General features: G+C 37.3%; 1 protein-coding gene across 1 annotated transcript in view; it reads left to right on the top strand.

The window, feature by feature from the left end:
* The window catches only part of LOC130412844 (xin actin-binding repeat-containing protein 1), a 53,814-nt gene extending 32,651 nt beyond the window's left edge, over window positions 1-21,163 (top strand). The window contains exons 2-8 of the mRNA XM_056737623.1: window positions 9,730-9,866; window positions 10,341-10,496; window positions 10,753-10,813; window positions 11,521-11,880; window positions 12,067-12,154; window positions 15,045-15,190; window positions 16,565-21,163. Of these exons, the coding sequence (XP_056593601.1) occupies window positions 10,372-10,496; window positions 10,753-10,813; window positions 11,521-11,880; window positions 12,067-12,154; window positions 15,045-15,190; window positions 16,565-20,683 (4,899 nt within the window). The 5' untranslated portion in view covers window positions 9,730-9,866; window positions 10,341-10,371 and the 3' untranslated portion in view covers window positions 20,684-21,163. The remainder of the gene's footprint in view (window positions 1-9,729; window positions 9,867-10,340; window positions 10,497-10,752; window positions 10,814-11,520; window positions 11,881-12,066; window positions 12,155-15,044; window positions 15,191-16,564) is intronic.
* The last annotated feature ends 553 nt before the right edge of the window (window positions 21,164-21,716 follow it).

The raw sequence follows: 21,716 nt of genomic DNA, 5'->3' as shown, positions 1-21,716 counted from the left end.
TTGAGAGCGTTTCATAGACAAACGCCTGTCTCAGTGTGGACAGAAGTCTAAAACGGAGAGAAACATTTGCGTTTTCAAAGGAAGACAAATTAATGTGGACAGGGCCCAGGTTGCTTTATAACTTGCACATCTAAAAGGCTTGTGTTTGTTCCAATACACTGTTCAGTATCACAGGATAAACAATTATTAAAGAGGCTCCTATGAGTTCTTTAACATTCATATTATTCAGTGATTCAGTTCCATTCCCGCTGTTACTCTCAATTTCAGTTGAACAGTTCAATCTTTTTGCATATTCCCGAGGTGTTAATGTATTACCAGTGAGAGCTAACAGATGCCCACTGGTCAAATAAAAACCGGTCCAATAAAATCTGCACACGGCGTGCGGCTCATAGCACGTGCTGATGGAAGGAGCAGTAAGGCATGCTGCTTTGTCGTAGCACTGCTTTGTGCTGACGGCAGGAAAACATAGAGGAAACACTGAGTACACATTGTGCACACAGAAGAAACCTGATATTCCTGTTCCCAGTAGAGGACAGGCAGCACACACTGCACACAGTCCAGCAAACACTGTCCAATTTACTCACCATTCACACAAACACCTCATTTTTCTGTGTTAGTTGGGCGTCTCCGACAAAAACGCTAGATCACATACCTGGAGCAGAACATATCAGAAAGATAATCTCTGATTGCACCTGACGTAAAAGTGCTTTTTTATTGACGAAAGCTTTAGGGGATTGACACAGAATGTTGCAATGTTACTAAGAAGTCTGCATGACCATCCGCCTAGGGCAGGTTTACTTCCTCAGTTATGGGAAAACAGGTTTTTGTAAAGCAAATAAAATTATTAGCAATGGGCACTTGTACACTTGGATTGTGCACTAAGTACACTTTATACAAGTACACTTCCATGATGTACTTAAAGTCCTCTGTTTTATAATATTCATTTTGTCCTAAATATACTAAATATTAAGTTTTTTGTACTTCTGTTCATGGTGTCTCAGAATTGTTTAAGTACACTTAGATCTTCTCAAGTTTATCTTAAGATAAAAAAATTACATTAAGAATGAGGGTATTTGTATGTTTGTTTGTAATTGTCTAAAATTAAATTGAAATTAAATTGAAAACAATTAAATGGTTCGGTTTTCATATATTTTAAGTACAATTTGTTGGAAAACCTTCATTTCACTATTGGTCATTAAAGTCTAAATATCAAAACTGATAGTTCTTTGTATTGTAGTCTATTATAGTCTAATATATATATATATTTTACAGCATTTTTTATTATTATATTATTATATAATATGATTTATCAGTGCATTTCATTATTTTCTCAATACTTATGCCCTCATAATCATTAACGTCATCTCTTCTTTGCATGACGTACAGTGCAGGGGTAGGACTATATTGCCTGTCCAACAGCCAGTTGAATTTCAAATGACGCAGTCAAGCCCCTTCCTCCTACATTTTTTATCCATTAGCCGTTCCACTCGTACGTCACGATACAGAACTGCAACTTCGGTTTCATGCCTACTTGAAAAAAATCCCCATCAGCTGAGCGCTTCTTGCAACACACCTGTTTGAAAATACAAATGAATGACGTTGCGGCTTCACCAGCATTAGATGCATTAGCTACTCACAAGCATGCATGCATGATGCTCATTCAAAAAGACACGTGGTGTTCTGCACCATGTGCGAACGGTTGCTGTCTTCCACAACAAACTCTCTGTGTGTGTCTAGGAAACGACAGCTCTCGTGACCCCTTGCAAATCAGATTACGGCCCCAGCCCGGTCCACGGCTCACACACGTGTGAAACGTGCACTCTCACGCATGCACACATATGCACCCTCGCCAGCCCTGACTGGACGCAGTCACTTAGTGCCTCGGAGTCAGGGGGAGGAGTCTCAGGCAGAGTGGTTTGATTCCCGTGTGTGGGTGGGGGTTGTGTTCGTCTGTGTACAAGCGCTGAGCCCTCCCACTCAGATGGACTTCAGCACGTTTACTAGAGCGGCACCTGCGTCCTCACAGCTGAGACATATTGTTCTACCTGTCTCATTGCACAATTGTCAAAGCACTTCAGTACAAAGCGTATGCACGACTCTGTCCTACACCACATGTTTCATTTAACAGATTTATAAATTACTCTATTTATAGCATGTTATATAAACTACAGGAAACTACAGATAAAAAGAAAATGGCAGTTATAAAAATCCCCCATTTTTACTGTGGAACTACAAAATATAAGTTAATTTGACCATTTCATTCGAACGCACAATAAAAAACATAATTTATGAAAATTAATAAAAACTGAGATTTCTGTTTGTTCAAATGAACTCTTCGTATTTCCCTATACATCTCCTGTTCACATGGATGTACAGGTTTGGCTATTGAATACCTGCCAAAAGCACCTTGCATTTTGTAAATGTCCTTAAAAATTGTGAAGCACATTAAAAACTGACTGGAAGGACATTTGAAATGTTCTTTACTTTTTTAAAACGTTCCTAAATTGGCTCAATCATTTTCTAACTAAGGATAACAAATTTTGTTGAATCCGTGTCCACGGGGGAATATTTTGGTCAAGTGAGCACATTTAATGATGTAACGATTAGGTCATATCTATTGTAGACACTGACATCACCCACATGTCCTCAGCACCTAAATGTGAAAATAAATATAATGTTACTTTATATAATTCTAACCCCACGCCGCTGACCACACTGAATACCACGATGATTGCCATGTGTTATTAACTCAATCATCTCCATCATTACCAACATCACCAGAATAGAAACACACAACAAGTGTTCCTTTTTATAACCAATTGGAGAGATTCATAGCTGTACTGGGATAGTGGGATTCCTGACTATGGGAGGGACTAACACAGCATAACGTCCCCACGCAGGCCCCAGTCTGCCGGAAAGTGATTTATTTTAATCAGGCGCACAGCTAGAGCGAGTCTGTTTCTGGCCCAGTTGTGGGCAAAAACTGCGAGATCAGTGATGACCCCACAGGATCGGTGAGTCAGATCTGAGTCAGGCACTGGTCCCCGCGAAGTCACAACGTTGATATGATCAGACTTGCCAGCTGACCTTCTGGGGGTGTCACACAAGTACTGGCACAGCGGATACTGGGTTGTTTTCAGCTATAAGCTCAGAACACTATAGAAATGAATTTTCAAACTAAAGAAACTAAACTGAATTTAAACAGCATACCTAATGGTAAAATAGGCATTAATAAATAATATGTAATCATGCCTGTGAAAACCCAGCAAAAGCAAATTTTGGGGATTTACCATTTTCTAGATAAAATAATGCTACATAATGTAAAGAACATTCTGTGAAAATAGAATCTTTCTTTATGTCTTTAATATTGACTGAGTAATGCCATGTCAAAGATTGAAATCATAGTGAAATTAATCCTTGAAATTCAACTTTGATGCTTGTTATTGCATAGTATGATTAAGAGACCTTAGCCTGGATTCAAACACGGTCCCATCTTTTCTTTGCTTTATGCATAATTTGACAGCTTCATATGTTCCCAAGCGACATATATTAACATAAAACCATCAATGTATAAAAGGCGTTAACAAAGTAGAATCTAAATCTGACACACTACCACCTGAAGTAAAAACACGCGTCTGTGCTCTCACTAAAACCTTTCTATTGCCTTCGTGAAACAAAAACACATTACTGATCATATCATATAACAGCGAGAGAGAGAAAAATGGGGTCTGGAAAGGAAAGGAGAGTAAGACAAGAATGTGAAGAATCTGAATTGTTTGTGCCGTAAATACGCATTTGTTCCAAAGAATCCACAGAATTAGGCAAGAGGCCGCAGGAAGGGAGACAATGTCCACTAAGTTGAGATCAGCTGTGTTGTGTGTACCGCCCTGTGCTTGACCTATTGAACTGTTGCTCACTGTTGAGGTTCACATGGTAAAAACTGAACAGTGCAATAGAAGAATGTAATTAACACAATTGAATAAACACACACTGCATGAGTGTTAAATACAGTAAGGGAGGGTGGGAAAGATATAGTTGACAACTAGAGTGCAAGCTTGGGTCAGTAAATGTGTGTGTGAGTATAAAGATTGACTGTAAACATGGGATTACTCACTGGGCTCTGGGCTGCAGCTGGGACCGCTACACTTCACTGCTCTGGTTGTCGCGGCAACTCGGTGCACGGCACGGGCACGCAGAGGGCAAAATGCCAGGTAGAGGGGGATGCTGGCATCGGCCAGCGGTTCTTCCAGCTGGCACTGCCAGGAACTCGGATACCCTGCGTGGCAGAGCCAACTGTATTCAACCACCATCTTAACTCTTGCGCTCAATCCTTAACCCATCTAAACTACTGTGGTCAGTACATGGCTAACAAGGCAGCATTGTATTAATATTCCTCGTCCATTCTGGTTAGGAATGTCGTCAAATATATATATAAACTTTTGAAATTAAGCGAAACGTACAAGTCCATTGAATTTCTTTGTTGATATTTTGACTTTTATTAATAAGTTTACTTATCTTTTGATATATTCTCTATTGATTTGCATACAGAACTTCCTTAACACACAAGATAGATTAGATAGATAGATTCAACTTTATTGTCATTACACATATACAGGTACAGTGTAACGAAATGTAGTTTAGGTCTAACCAGAAGTGCAATTAGCAAGTGCAGATATACAGTGTGAATAAATACAGAATACAATATTAGGAAAATAATTTACGTTGGGCATGTACTATGAAAATATGACAATCGGTATGTACTATGAACAATATATACAGAAGGCTATATACTGTGAACATTAATGTACAGGAGGTTATGAACAGATAACAATATAGACTATACAATAGTGCAAGTGACTTGAGTGTGCATTAGTTACAGACATTAGCTATTAAAGTTACAGTGCAGTAGATGAGTTAATGTGGTTATTAAAGGTACGGTGCAATACATGAGTAGATGCAGATATACAGTTACAGTGCAGTAGATGAGTTAATGCAGTTATTAAAGTTACAGTGCAGTAGATGAGTTAATGTGGTTATTAAAGGTACGGTGCAATACATGAGTAGATGCAGATATACAAGGTCTTACACCTAAGCCAAACTTAACCAAGTTTCCAACAATGACTCATGGAGAAAAAATTCAGCTTAAAATGATATCATACTCTTGATTTATGGAAGTATTTGCATGCCTGAACAACAGCTCTTTGTCTCTGCGCTTATATGTTGAAGATGATGTTGGGTCTTGAGAATGACTCTAGGCTGCCCTCTATTAGCCATTGTAAAATACTGCACACACGGTAGACAAAGCAGCTCTTGTGTCCTAGTTTTTGACCTTCCACGATGCTGGCTGTTATCGGAAATGTTTTGAGTCGTAGCAAAACGTGTAACAAAAAATAGATTCGTTATCTTAATATCATCTATTATTTAGCTTTTCTGTAGCTCAGTGGTAAGAGCATTGCGTTAACAACAAAAGGTTGTGGGTTCGATCTCAGGGGATTGCAAATACCTATGGAAGAAATGTATAGGATAAAGCAATGTAAGTCTGCCAAATGCATGCATATAAATGTAAATGTATTTATCCAATATGCATTGCTTTGTATATGTATCTAGGTATTGTATGTATTTAAAACGAGTAGTCCCAAATCGTTATGTTAAAAATCTATTTCCGGTGAAAGTCAATTAAAAATATATAATTTACTCAATTAATTAATCTTATTCAAAGGAAAATGAATGAATAATGAAGGACTGAAATGCAAATTGTATTTCTTGGCGTGTGATTGGTCGTTCATTTTCACAATCTCTCAAAACGACAATTTCCCTCGTGTCAAAAACTTTTTGAATACTCTTTTGGAAAAACAAAATGAAACTAATGTAAATGGGGGATTGATAAGGACTTGCCTGCTTTATTAACACCCGAGGATGCATCATGACCATGGAGTTGAACGATAAAAATTACCTGTAGGGTAATGTGAACATTAACTGGACAAATCGGGGCAACTTGCAAAGGCCATGGTAGTTGAACTTACCTTGTGTAAACGTGACCAACGCTTGTATCCAAAGTGTCAGATAAATTGGTGCAACTTGTCGTCAACATAGATTTATTATTGTAGCCTTGGAAGCCACGAAGAGACAAAACGCATACGATTCTCCAAACCGCGGTCGTAAACATTAGTTCACGAAGGCGCGCAGTCAACCTCTGTCCACTAGAGGGCGCCAGTGAACTTCCTCAAGCACCGCAGTCAAATAACCAAATGTGACCCTGGATCACAAAAATTTAAGTATCGGAACATTTTTAGTTAAAGCCATAAATACATTGTATGGGACAACATTATCGACTTTTCTTTTATGCCAAAAAGCATTGGGATATTTAGTAAAGATCATGTTCAATGAAGATACTTTATGAATGTCCTACTGTTAATATATAAAAACTTTGTAAGAGGATGACCAGTAACAGTGCCTCTTATTAACAAGTTCAAAGGCAACTTTCTCAATATTTTGATTATTTTGCACCATCAGATTCCAGAGATTTAAACAGTTATATCATCATATCCTAACAGCCCATACATCAATAAGCTTTATTATTCAGCTTTCAAATGATGTAAACATATCGATATCGAGAAAATTGACCCAAATGACTGGTTTTCTTGTCCAGGGTCACAAATGAGAAATGAATGAAACATTACTTTCTACTTGTGCAAACGTGAAAATAACATGTAACATAATATTGTCATAGTTGTAATCTATAAAAAGGTTTTTTAGATAAGAACTAAGAAGTGATTTCCAGGGGCGGCCAAAATCCTGTGTGCACTGAAAGAGTGTTATATGCCAGTGTAAACAGCGCCCGTGTGGACTGCAACCAGACAGGATGTGTGAGGGAGAGCATGCCTGAGCCAATGAAGAATAAGAGAAATGGGCAGTTTCAAAGCTTTGTGAAAAGAACACAACACAGGCCTACTGCATATTCTGATGGCAGATAAACCACACTGGGGTCCGGGCTGAGTTAAGTATTCCACGCAAAGTAAAAAAAAGAGAATTATCAAGAGGTTTATCATATACATCACATAACAGTTTGGAAATAACTGCTGGTTGCAAGTTGGAAACAAGTTAGCTCACGCCTGTTTAGAAATTCCTGGGCAGGTTTATTCTGCTCTGTATTTAAATACAATATGTCACACGAGCAGTTATTTGAATGATGAAGTTCAAATTTTCTTACAATCAAATACATTCTTCAAAAAGTGTTGTAAAGGGAAAATTTCAAATAAGAGACCACCAGTTATTTTTATATGTACAAAGATGCAAAAGCTGGTCATCTGTGGATACTTGATGAACCATGAAATCCATTCATGCCTGTTCAAAGGTCTGGGTGTTGAAGTTGTTCTGGAAGAAGAGGAAAGTATAGAAATGGAAATATACAGTATGCCTGGTAATAAGTCGCCTTAGTATCATCAAGCTTTATCTTTTTATAACCACCTTCTTGATCGTTCACAGGCCAATTAAATTTTGAAGCAGGTTACTGTATACAGTACTGTTCTCTAAAGGATGTTATGACATCAGTCTCTTTAGCCAGAAAAATGACATGAATAGGAAATATAGTGTCACGGATGTGACAATATAATGTGTGCTGCTGTGCATGACATGTTTGGATGTCTGTTAAAGTTATTTTTATACACATTTATACACATAAACTCGTTTTGACGTATATTTTCGTATTCATGAAAATGTTTGTATTTTCAAAATGTTAGTTGGTACGAAATAAAGGTACACCTGCTCCATATCACCTGTCAATAGTGCGTAAAACCGTACGTAACTTTTTGTATTCTTTAAGAGAAACTGACGACACTGCATTTGGATGCACTATGTATCATAATAATATTTCACGCGTTCTTTAATCATTTTTTTTATTTTTAACTTTGGGAAAACGCAGAGCTGCACAGCCGTCCAATCACAGTGGAGGAGAGGCGGGACAAACACTACATTGACCAACCACCATACACAACAGTCGACAAGTTAACAATAATGGTTACTGCATTTTCATAGTAAGTAATATTCTTCGAAATAAGATACTAGTAACAAGTAGACTAACTGTTGCGGATATTATAAATCACAGCAACAAACGCATCTCTGGAAAAACGCGCAGTGCCTCCAAAGCGTTCTCTAGCGCCGCCAGCTGGTCGTTTTCAGAAAGGCACCAGATAATATTATTTTAGCAACTTTGGTGGACACAGTTTAATTCATAATTTTTTTAGTAAGCATATGGCCTATTAGTATCTTATGCATTTGTGCAATATAATGTAGCCAAACGAGAGAATGAAGTCCAGATTCCTTGTGTACGAATAATTGGAATTCATTAACATACACACATTTTACTACGAAATAAGACGTTTACGAAGTATTTGTGAATCCGGATGAAGTTTTCGGGAAGGTCTGTTTTATGCGCAAATTACTCATTACTCCTATAATTTCGAAAGTTTCATGAATGAGGCCCTATGACTTTAAGTATTGATGCTTTTTTAAAACATTATCAGTCTCATGAAGAACACATGGGATACACAGTTCTTTAGTGCCCTTACAGGTCACAAAAATAGCTTGCACCTGCAATTCAGCCGAGACCTTAAGCTTATAGGGCAGAGAACTAAAGGAAAGTGTAAGTGAGACCAGCGTTAGTGCGAAGATATATGACTTTAAACAAGGTCATTTGTCAAACAGACAAGGCAAAATTACCATAGAGAAGTTCAGGATTAAAAATAAGCAATTCCTTGGGTGTTAACTTAAAACTGTGTGGCAAACCAAAGGCGCACAATTTGGCAACGAAGAAATTAAAGGAAGCAATTAGTGATGCCTAGAATAAAAAATCTAGTTGTGCCTCTGAATCAAAGTCCTTCTTCTTAATATAATTATTATCATTTTGTTTATTTTATTACTATTATTAAAATTAAAACATGTAATCCTAATAATGATAGTACACATATTTATTATTAAATAGTGATTTTTTATCTGTCTTTGATGAATAACATTTTTTAAATATAAAGTATAACATTTTTTTGCCATTTTCTTTCTGCAGATCCTTTAAACATATTTAGTTTATTCTGTTAAGGGTTTTTATTTAGACACAACAACATGCCTTAGAGTCTGGCAGCTGTTTAGTTGCTTGTTAGGCTCTCAGAGTGAGATTCCACGGTGGGGACTGACCCCAGGACACCAGTGTCTACAGCAGTCTCCTGTACCTCAATCCTAAAGGGGCAAAAGTCAAATAGCAGACTATAAGTGGAGGTTCCCAGACACATAAAGTAATAAAGTAACCTTCCTGTTAGCACCTAGTGTAGTGTATCACAGGGCAAGCATTAGCATGATCCACATAAATCATTAACATATACTTCACGAGCTTATAATAAAACAGAAGATTATATCTGGTGTATGTGAGGCGAGCATGAATTAAATAGATGTGAGATCATTTGATCATTTTGACCAGGTTTTCAATCAGAGTTTGGTGAAGGATCATTGAAGATATACCAGGTGTCAGTGAATGACATGTAGAATGAATACAAAAATTCCAAACACAGAAATTACACATTTCAAGAGAAGACAGAGCATGCACGCACACACAAACCAGGAACATATGGGCAGAGATTATATTTTACATTACATAACTACTCAATAGCAGCAGCTGTTTTATTGTCTGCAATCACTGTTGTTAAAGCACAGACATCTTTAACAGTCTACAAACCTTCACAGGAGGCAGTTTTTCAAGAGTCAGGTGTAATAAACCAGCCGGACTTCGCCCATGTCTTCTGAAGAGCGAGCTCCACTCGTGATGTACAAGGAATTATCTCTAGACACATCAATGGAGTGAAGAACATACTCTTTAACAGGTAAGATTCGATCGCTTTAACCGTTTCATATCTGTAAACTTACATTAAATTAAAACAGAAAAAAAGACAATGTTTCAAAGACAGAACATTGTTTCGTAGAGCACACGATTGTTGCATTCTGGATTTCAGCACACGAGAAAGTGTTATTAATAAGATAATAACTGAAATATTATCAACATTGTATGGTAATGATTTATAAAAGAAAGGTTGCTTTGTTCAAACAAAGTTGTTTTCTGCGTTCTTTACGGGGAATACATTTAATCATTCATGAAATTATGCAATTGTGTTTGATTTCACTTAAATCTGAAATTGTTATATATAAAGTTATGTTTTAAATCTGTGAGAATATACAGGTGCAATACTTCCACAACATTCAAATGCTTTTCATTTTGCTTTTCAAGTTTGGTCGACCATGTGACTAAACGTCACAGTTCGGCCTGATGTCAATCGCCATGTGATGTGTTTTCAATGCAGGTTGAGCGGTAATGAAGTAGAGAAGGAGGAAATGGAAGTTAAAAGCATTTTGAAGAGGTCTCAGTCACTCAAGAGTGTTTCTACTGATCATGGCCGGACCTGGACTGAAGCCGGACTCAGAGACAAACGCAAGTCTGTCTCTCAGCTTGTGGCACAGTGAGGAACATCTTTCCATGCTAACATTGTAAACTGAAACTAAAGTGGGGTCAAAAAATATTGAATTGTGCTTTTTTCTAATCTCTCGTTATTACCATCATTTATACATTTAAATGAAAACCCATTCTATAAACATGTAAACACATGGAAGTAAAAGAAACTATACTTAACTTGAACGAGGTAATTGATGTAAATTTTGTTCACCAAAATGAATGAATAAATCAAATGAAATAGAACCCTATCATGTCTTCACCAGGTACCAAAACTCTCCTGGCAGTAAAACAAAGACTGTTGATTCAGGTCACATAAAGCATCGGGTACAGTAAAACTCTAAACTTTACATAGTTTTTCTTATAAAAAAAGTCTTTCCCTGTCACTGGGTATAAAATATTAAAAGGTAAAATATGAGTTTAACTTAGTATGAAAACTATTGTTATATATTGTTATATTTAAAATGTTTACAGAAATACAGAAAAGGCAAAAGTTTAAAAGCTGTGGGTTGTAGGTGCTATGACTGGTGTCTTTATTTTAACATTATTATTTACCTTGTTTGGGGTGCACTTAAAGGAATAGTTTCCCCAAAAATAATTCAATATTCATAATAGTCATTATTTACTTATTTACCCTCTTTCTTTCATACAACACAAAACATATATATTTTGAAGAATGTTGGTAATCGAACAAAGGCCTTACGATTCACTTCTATTCACTTCTATTGAATGAACACAAAACCAATCCAAGTCAATGGATAAAGGGGTTGTTACCAACATTGTTCAAAATATGTTCATTTGTGTTCTGCTGCAGAAGATGAAAAAATCATACAGGACTAAGTGAGGAAATTTGAGAATTTTCGCTTTTGGGTGAACTTTCCCTTTAAATACAAAGTGCCTTACAGTCAAATATCCATGTAGTTATTAATGTAGCTGTCAATGAAGCATGTTATCCATCTGACTTAAAACAGCATCTTCTAGTACATGAAGCCTTATATATAATTACAATGTGTCTTCTACTTTGGCTCCACCAGCTGACCCTAACGGTCACACCGATCACCCTCAATGATGCTGATGGCAAATTCAAGAGTCCAGTGAGACAACCAGACATAAGCGAGATATCCAGAACCTCTCCTCTCTCCCGCAGTAAGTCAATGGAAAACCTCCCTCAACGCAGGCCTGTGGGCACCACGGCACTTAGAGAGCTGTTTGAGGCCAAAGTCTCCATCCAGTCTCGGTCCAGGACCAACAACATGGCCCATGAACCAGTGGCCACTGCGAAAGCAAAAGCAGTTCCTAATGACAACAACACAATATCACAAGCAGAAGCAGAGGTTAATAATAGTCACGATAAACAAGATGAGAAGACTGAAGTGTATCAATTGACTTCAAAGGTAAACATATATTAAATCAATGATCATATACTAAATAATAAAATGATCAAATATTAAACAAATTATCATTTCTGACGGGTAGTTAAACTGGCAGACGATTTGCGCTTAATCTAAGGCCATGTGCACATATTAATATCAAAATAAAGCTTTATGTGTATAAGAGAGATAAAATGATTTCTCTTTAAGGATGCAAGAAGAAACCCAATAACATCCCGATCTGAGAGAAGAAAGACGATTTCTGGCATTGACACTGAGAAAAGATCCTTTCCAGAAGGTGAGTGCATAATGACAGGCTTCTAGTTCAAGGTAAAAGTCAAACATTGACAAATTATCATCAGGTGACCTAAATGTCAAGAGCAATCCATATGTGACCATGGATCACAAAACCAGTCTTAAGTAGCAAGAGAACATTTTTAGTAAAAGACAAAAATACATTGTATGGGTAAAAATGATCTATTTTTCTTTTGTGCCACAAAACCTTTGAGTAAAGATCATGTTCTATGAAGATATTTTGTGAATTTCCTACCTTAAATATGTACTTGTAAATATGTAAAACTTTATTTTTGTGAGTGGTTGGCCTGCCACAGTGCCCCCGATTAACAACTTCAAACATCAATAGAAGTCTTATCTATTCAGCTTTTACATTATGTAAAAAAAGTGGAAATCGAAAATCTCAATTTCGAAAAATTGACCCAAAAGACTGGTTTTGTTGTCCAGGATCACATATACAGTACAATACACAACATTACACGAAGAACATAATATGCAAAGCTTTGAGTATTAGTGTGGCATAGAAAAAACACATTACACCAGAAACACCAGGTGTCATAACAGCAGGAGCGGAAGCTGTCCTCAATGACATGAGCTGAAAATAAAGTAAAGAAAATACTTGAAAATAGCACAACGCTTGTTCTTAGTGTAGTCTGAAAAATAGGTATGTATTCTCTGTAAGTGATTGACTCAGCCTGGTGTGGCAATATCAAAATAGCAATATAGCTTAAAATAGATGGTTGCATGGGATCCAGGCATGGTCAGCTGTTAGCAGAACAGAAGCAGCCACAGGCTTACTGACACACTTGAAGAACACACATGGCCGACAGACCAGTCAAAGGATCATTACAGATCTAAATATTAGAACAATTCAGAAGGATCTAAGAGAGAAAACATTGAATGGTGAGTCAGTTTTTAGCCATTTTTAAACCATTACGCTTTCAGCATATTTTATTGTACATGTAAAAACAATGATTCAATTTATTTATTGTGGCAGGACACCGTTGTGTGGAAATTTTTACTTTGGTTGGTAAATTGGTTACCAGCAAATAAATGAGCATATCATTTTCAACTCTTTTACAGGCTGAATACTTTTGAATGTTATTTTTTACAATTTGCTTTACCTCTGTTTACTAAAAATCGTCATTATATTTGTATGTTTTGTAAATAGAAGCCCGTAAATCCTTTTTTGGAGTGTATTTAAAAAATAAACTGTAAAAAACTAAATCTTGTTAAAAAATCACAGAAATAAGAAAAAGTAAAATTACATGTTTTCCACGTTTTTGTTGTTGTTGTTGTATATTTATGATCTTTTATGTGATTTAAAAAATACTAACATATCTGGAAAAAAAATGCCAGATTTTATCAAATGATGTAGCTCTTACATTTTTGGCACTTATCAAAGTAATATTTGTGGTCAGCTGACAGCAAAACATGGTCAACATATAATTGCCAACATGGTTTTAGATCACCAGTTTGGAGCAAAAACACAATAAAGCAGAACATTTACAAAAATTTGATCTTGAAATGACATATAAGAATGACAGTAGACTTGAGACCATTCAGCTATATATGTGTGTTAGTTTTTTAGAAACAGGGAGTCAGATGTTATCCCACCCAGATTTCTCAGCATACTCAGACTGCACACTTCACTTATGACTTGCATTCATAGCAGCTGTTTCCATTACTATAATGAGAACTGACAAAGCAATAACCATCAGTGTTTTTAAAAAAACACACTTTAAAACGGGTTTAACATTGTCTAAAGAAATTTAAAGGCTTGAATTGATGATGGGATGAGCTGAATTGTTTGATATCATCTGTAAATTACAAATACATGAATCCATAATTATTAATTTCAATTAAGTAAATAAAATGTAGTGAAAATCTATGTGTATCTACAAGGTGTCTACTACATTAAAATAACATAAAAGATGTACTTGAGAGTAACTGTCCACCCATACGATATTAAGTGTTTTTACTTCAGAAACATTTTACTCAACTAGATTTCATAAAAACGTTTTGACCTTTCATACTTAAAGGGATAGTTCACCAAAAAATAAAAACTGTCATCATTAACACACCCTCTTGTCATTTCAAACCTGCATGACTTTCTCTCTTCCCTAGAACACAAATAAAAAAATATTTTGAAGGATATTGTCAACTGGCACCCATTGACTTGCATTGTTTTTGTGTCTATACCATAGAAGTAGGCAACAGTAAACGGGTGCTGCTTTTTCAGTTACCGTCTTTGTTAAGAATAGCTTTTGTGTTCTGCATGCAGAACAAAGATAATCAATCAGGCTTGAAATGACAAGAGGGAGAGTAAATTGTGAAAGAATCTTTATTTTTGGATGAACCTACTTTTAGTGCTTTAAAAATCTAGTTCATTCTTACTTTATTCTAGTATTTTTTTCTCAACAGTTTTACCTTGAGAAAAAGAACGAGTATTAGAGGACACATATTTAAGTCAAAGTAAATATACTCTTATTAATTACAGATACTTGAGAACTGATCTTTGTAAAAATACGTCTATGTAACATACATTGGACAACAGTTAATAGTTACTTGAAAAGCAAATTGTGTAATCTCAGACGTAAATTACAAAGACAGTTTGGCACATTTATACTTCTTCATGAAAGAAATAAGGTTGTTCAGCATTAAACTTGGTGGGTCACAGATAATGTCTCCATAAAAACTAACAAACAATATTCCTCACCTCCCACTGACTGACAAGCTGTTCCTTTGAAATAAACAAATTGCTGTCCCTCTACGCCTGTGGGCCACAGTTGTTAAAGCACAGATGTTAACCATGAATGTGTGTCATTCCTTCATTCTGGAAATAAAGATTCAAAGTCTAACTCAACCCTGGTTCTGATGTTGATGTCTTACAGAGGATAAAAGAAGGTCGGTTGCAGACTTCAGAGACAGCTCGGCTCTACACGGACGAGAGATAACCTCTATTTCTGTCAAAACGTTGTCTGCCCTATATCTGTCAAGAGTGGCAGCTGCAGAGCCTGCGGGAAACCTTTTCAAACCAGTTAGTACTTGTAGCTGCTTTTATTCCTCATGATACATGTGGTGACCTGTAGGGTCACAGGAGTAAAACAGGGGGAAGCAGATTGCAGGAAGAATATTTTGCTGAATTGCATGTTCAAGCATTTTAAAAAGTTTAAGAACCTAGTCCAAAAAAAATTATGCAGATGAACATATCGGAGGAACTGTGTAAATGTGATTGACACAACCTGAGGTCGGATTTATTAGACTTAATGTACAGTGGCCTAACAGATGTAATAAAATATACGGATACAGATTTTACAGTGTATAATGTACATCTTCATCTTTAAAATATCCAGCATTTGATTTTGTAAAGCCATGTGTAAAGTATTGCAGTACCTATTTGTCATGACTCAAGGTGAGACATGGCGTGAGAACCCAAGTGCAGGCAGACGCAGACGGTATAGATGGTAAGGGTTAACAGATATATTTATTACAAATAACAAGACACTACAAAACAGGCAAAACAAAACCCACGTGGGGGAAAACAGGAATGGTATATATAAACTTAAACAAGGAACAAGGACACTGACTAACTAAACTAATAAAACAAACACTTGAATTACAACACACTAACACTGACTAAACTACACTTACTTTGACAGGCAAGACAGCGACAGGAACAAGTACAACGACAGGGACATGTACAGCATAAACGTACCGCAACATGTACAACAAGTATCAAACAATGCACAAGCAACGAGACAAAGAAACATGAGGACTCTTTATAGGGGAAACAACAGAGGATCGAAACGAGCAACAGGTGCTGGGGATTAGCACTCAGGGAAAGCTGACGAGGGACGAGATGTAGGGAACAATGACAAGACACGAGAAAGATCACTCAATCTCACACAAAACCATAGGTTATGCCATGACTCCACTCAAACAACAAGAATAAACATGACATGATAGTGGAATCATGACACCTATTTGTTTGCCTGCTTTTTTTAACAAAAGCATAACTATTAACAAAAGATTTATAGTTTATTTTGCGTTTTCATGTAATTTCATAATTAACAAATTCTGTTGAACCATAAATCTCAGATTTATGTGAAAATAAAATCAAAAGACTGTCGTGTTTAATTTACCATACAATTGATATTTTCTCGGTCTTGGGGAATAAAACACTGTAATTAAAATTCTGACAAGAATTGTTGTTTTCAACTGTTTTCAAATGCCTGCGTTCAGCCTGCTGACATTAATTTCCAGTAGAAACAATTGGCACGAAACTTACATTTTCTTGGCATGCAGTTTGGCTTTCTCACAGTTCAACAGGTATGTTTAACACCTCTAACCTAAACATAAATATACATAAAGATAACAAGTTAATGGTTATTTTTCATAATTTTACTTTAAGATGGCTGAAGGTGCACAGAATATCTCTATACAACATCTCATTGAATATGAAAAAGAAAATGTATCTGAATCAATCCCCCCTTCAAATCATCTGGAAGTCAACATTGAGGAATGCGAGCGGCCCTTCACTTCACCACCCCCCACAAGAGAAACTATGTACAATTTGCACCAACGGCGACAGAAGTGCGAGCTTAAACGACTGCTTAAACACACATGTCCAGAGTTGAAAAACGTAGACAGTTTGGTAGATGAGGAGCTGGCTGATATTCTTAACACTGACCCAGATAAAGACACTGGATACCAGTCTAGTGATGTCCAGTCCAGGCGTTGGTTATTTGAGAACCAAGCAATAAGAGATCTGCAAGATGTTAGGAGCACATCTGGTTTGTCTGAAGAACCCTTGTGTAGATCCCCCTATGATGAGAGCAAACTGCAATGTGTCTTTCAGACCAAAACTCAACTTAATGAGGCAGAGGAAGTGTCATCAGAGGAGAGCATCAAGGTGGATGTCAAAGCCACACGCAAAATGTTTGAAATTCAATCAGCAGATTTGTCAAAAGAAAGACATCTTCCCTGTCCAAAAAGAAATTTGGTCTATGAGGATCAGCGTATATCAGAACAGAAACCAGAGACTGATTCTTGTGATTTTACTGATGGAACAAAGACATCAAACATCCACCATAACAATCCCACAAGTGTCACAGATACAAATGAGGTTTTTGTAGGTGTATCCAGAGCCAAACAAGTCTTTGAAAACAGGTCACATGACCAGGAGAACATGTCAACATCATTTGACAGTCTTAGCAAAGAGGAAGAAATGCTGAAGGCCAATGTAAAGAATCGAGCCCAGATGTTTGAATCTACTCCTCTTGATAAGATCAATCAACAAACCAAAGAAGAATCAGAGACTATGCTGGAGAGCTTGCAAGATACTTTGATTTCTTTATGGAACTTCAACATCATTCAAACCGACGGATCCATCCTTGAAGCTAATGAAACAGGGCATGTCAGAAAAGCCAGATATAGTTTTACAAAAGATTCAAAACCAGAGGTTCATGATGAGGAGATACTGACTTCAAGTATGAAGAGCATCATGCTTCAGGGGCTACCAGGAACAGACCTGAACCCCATTGTCACCTTCCTTAAAGAAGACAGTCAGGGCAACGTGGAGATCCATAAGGTAGATGTTCCAACTCACTTACTCCCATTCAATGTACTTCAAGATAAAGACTGCAGAATTGCAAACGTGGTGCAGATTACAGAAGATCTACTTGGTCGAGAGAAGTCCCTGAGTAAAGGAGTTTTAATACAAGACCATGGCACAGAAACGAGAGAGATAACAGTTTATGCTCTCTTTAGCCACAGTGAAGAGAGCACGCGGATGATGGAGGATTGCAAGTCTGTTTCTTCGAATCAAATAAAAATTCTGGAGCCCGAAAATAAGGATGTGAAGATAGACATCAGTTGCCCAACAGGGGCTGTGAGGGCCAATTCTTCAGCAACGGACCTTGAACAAAGCAGAACCATTAATGTACAGTTAGTGCGAAGCTGCATTGAGAAGGGAGACCTTGATCATTTGAAACATCTTCAAAAAACACCATCAGATGAAGATGTAAGTGGTCCTTCTGAGGAAATAGAGAAAACAAGTGAGATTATTTCAGGTAATGTTAAAAACATCAAAGTCCTTTTTAGTAAAAATGAGAATGATACAAGCTTGATTTTAGAGTCTGCCAAAAGCAAAGAATTGAAGGTGTCATCGACAGAAAGTGTGAAAACTACTAAGACTGAAGAACTAATACAGACACAACATGAAAAACACTCTGTAATGGGTAGAAAAGGAGAAATATTTCAAGATCAAAATATCACAGATGATGGAGCTGTTCTTCAAGCAGAGCTGGTTGATGTTGTTGAAGATGATGAATTGCTTAATCTACAGACGGCCATCAGGAATCTTCATCACGCCACGATGGAAGCTAAGGCTCTTCAACTGAGTGTCCAGGATAAACTTCACCCTGAAACCAACCAAATCCAACATGTCACTGACCCTGGATCAGCGTGCCATGAGTTAAAAGAGTTCAAGGAAGACAGTAACACAACAGAGGATAAAGAGCCCTTACAGACCTACAAAAGAGAGCAAGAAGAGGGAAGTGATGATGGTATGAGAGGTAGCATACAAGCAGCTCTTGAATCTTTAGGAAAGTCCAACTTTAATGTCACGAAGGGTGATTTTCGAGCTGCAATGATTTATAGGAATTCAATCAAGGCGTATGCAGGACACACAAAGGTAAAATATGATCAGTTAAGTGATAGGACTGCTGAAGAAACCAAGAAGTCTTCTTCTGGGCTTCAAACTGAACAGCAGGTTCTAAATAGACCACATGAAGGAGTTGACACAGCTTCTTGTCAAATGCCATCTGAAAACAAAACACTTGTAAAACAAATGCATGTTTCCACAAACGCCCCTCCTAAGAAACGTAAAACTCCAATTGGTCCCAAACCAGCAATCCCACCTAAACCAGATCATTTAAAAATGACGCCCAACCCAACTGACTGTGATACCAAAGTAGACCACAAAGGACAAGTCAAAACTATTTTGTCAAATCAACCAAATGAGGAGATTAAACATCCCTCAACTTGTCCCAAATCATGCCAAGACCCAATGTCTTATAAAGACGTCCTTTGCAAGAATTTACAGGTAAGTGGTAACACATATGATACTTCAGTGAACATCAAGATCACTGATGGTCCCATGCAAGCTGTTGAAGAGTCTCCAAAGAGCTCTGCAGAAAAGTCTACAGGGTTTCATGCTACGCTTCAAAACTTTGGAGCGAAGGCCGGTGGATCAGTAGCACCTGTGAAACCTAAAAGAATCAAAATGGCTAACGATCAAGAGAAGAACTCCACAGAGAACATGAAAAACAATATTGAAATTCAGCGGGTCGACATCACACCCCAGTGTAACGGTTCTCCTCATGACAGCACCTCCTCGTGTGAGGCCTATAAGAGGGAGAAAAATGATAAATGTGATGATGAACAAAAGAGTGAAGTGGTCAGAAGAAAAAAGAAAACGAGACGAGAAACTGAAGACGAAAGGAGGCAGAGGCTTTCGGTGCACATGGACGAGATAATGAAGGGCAACATCACGGTTGTCATTGACATCTTCGACAAGCTGAAGAAACAAGAGGAGCTGAAAACCATACTTTCCAAAGTCAAGGAAATCGAAGACGACACCAACGAAGTCAACGTGAGCTCTTTTATAAACATCTTTGAGAACGTGCCGGATTGGGTTGTGCCACAGGACGAGACAAGTGGTTCTAAAATGGTCACGCCGGAACGTAGAGTTGGTGATTCAGTTTCACCTGTGGAACCGGAGATGATGTCCTCCATGCAGGCGGCTTTTGGGGATCTAGAGAAAGCGGGTGCTGAGATAATCCATTTGAAAGAGCAAACACTTGCGAGACTCATGGATATAGAAGAGGCTATTAAAAAGGCTCTTTACTCTGTATCGACTCTAAAATCGGATTCTGACATAGTAGGGCTCTCTGGTCTCTTCAGGGAGTCGATGGTGGCGGTGCAAGGCTCACCTAACTCAGGTAACATACGGAAAATCAGCATCGGGTCAAGCAAATCAACAAAGGCCCAGAATGGACAGGCAACAATACCAGTCTCAAAGCCAGAGTGTTTAATTCCAACGACCAAACAGAGATCAGTATCCCCAGCATCTCCTTCATTCATTTCCATTCAGTCTGCAGCCAGGAAACCTGAAGAGTCTGAGATCAGTCCTGAGAAAGCCAAAGAGGTCAAACACCAGTGTTGCTGTACTGCACCTTCAGATCGGAAGCAGTGTGCCAATCCAAGACGTCAAATCAGTGTGTTAGAAGTTCAGACAGCACCCGATGAGAGAGTCATTGGCACGAAAACTATCAGTGAGAACTACGAGAAGACGGACTGTTTCGGAAACAAGTTCTACTCTTCTTCAACCTCTACAGTTGTCACGACTCAACCTGAAACAAGGACCACTTCAAAGAAGTTTATCACGACAAGTCCTGCAACAACAGAAATTCTCACATACCCTAGAATCAACACACCTTTAGTAAGACAAGACAGGCCTCCGATGTAACCACTGGTGCATGTGGGAAATTGATTTCAGATTAAGGAGGGAAAATTGTTGACCACATACACTGTATAAGAGATCTATGTATTTGCATTTAAAGGGAATACATGTTTGTACTTCTTTTGCTTGTGGTTTTATTTTATATAATTTCAATCCGTATGATGTTTGTGATTGAATGTTTTTTTTAATGAATATTTATGAAAGCCTTGCAGTCCAATAAACCTTGCTATGATTTGTCATATTATTTTATGTTGCATGTGGAATTTATGTCAGATTTTCAATAAAAATAGTACTGGAAACGATGTGTGACCCATTTCAAATCGAAACCAAATGTAAAACCAGAATTTAAAAAGTGAAAGGGAAGAAAATATTTCATAAGAGAACATAGCTAGACTCATTCATCATTGCAAAAAGTGCATCAAACTTTGTGTCTTACTAAAGATAATATTAACCAGATGCCTAACTGCTATTACAATAAATGGGAAGAAACGCAATACTCATTATGGCCGCACAAAAAAACTAAAATTTGTGCAATTTAAGCAAACCAAAGTTATGGTCCAGTTCATGTCAGGTTTAAATGCTGATCGTAAATATACTATTTAATTCTGATTTACTCGCCCTCATGTCATTGCAAACCTTTATGACTTTCTTTCTTCTGCAGAAGACAAAAGAAAATATGTTGAAGAGTGTTGGTAACCAAACAATATTGACCCCCATTGACTTCCATTGTATGGAGACAAAACCTCTGAGACATTTCTCAGAATATCTATTTATGTGTTTTACTGAAGAAAAGTTGATGATGACAGAATTTTCATTTGCGGGTGATTATGATTTTAACGGTCTTATGGTACAGTGGTGTGTTAACCCTTCGTTGTAACTGTAGTTTCAGCCAGCAGCTCAGGAAACATGCTCAGCATGTCTGAAACCTGTTTATCCCATGGAGAGAATGGTGGCTGATAAACTAATTTTTCACAAAACGTGTTTCTGCTGCAAGCACTGCAAAAAGAAACTCAGGTAAGGATTTTTCCCTAGAGTATAA

The sequence above is a fragment of the Triplophysa dalaica genome, chromosome 23 (assembly GCF_015846415.1).
Source record: "Triplophysa dalaica isolate WHDGS20190420 chromosome 23, ASM1584641v1, whole genome shotgun sequence".
In the NCBI taxonomy this organism is placed as follows: domain Eukaryota; kingdom Metazoa; phylum Chordata; class Actinopteri; order Cypriniformes; family Nemacheilidae; genus Triplophysa; species Triplophysa dalaica.
This window is presented reverse-complemented; position numbering and strand designations above follow the sequence as displayed.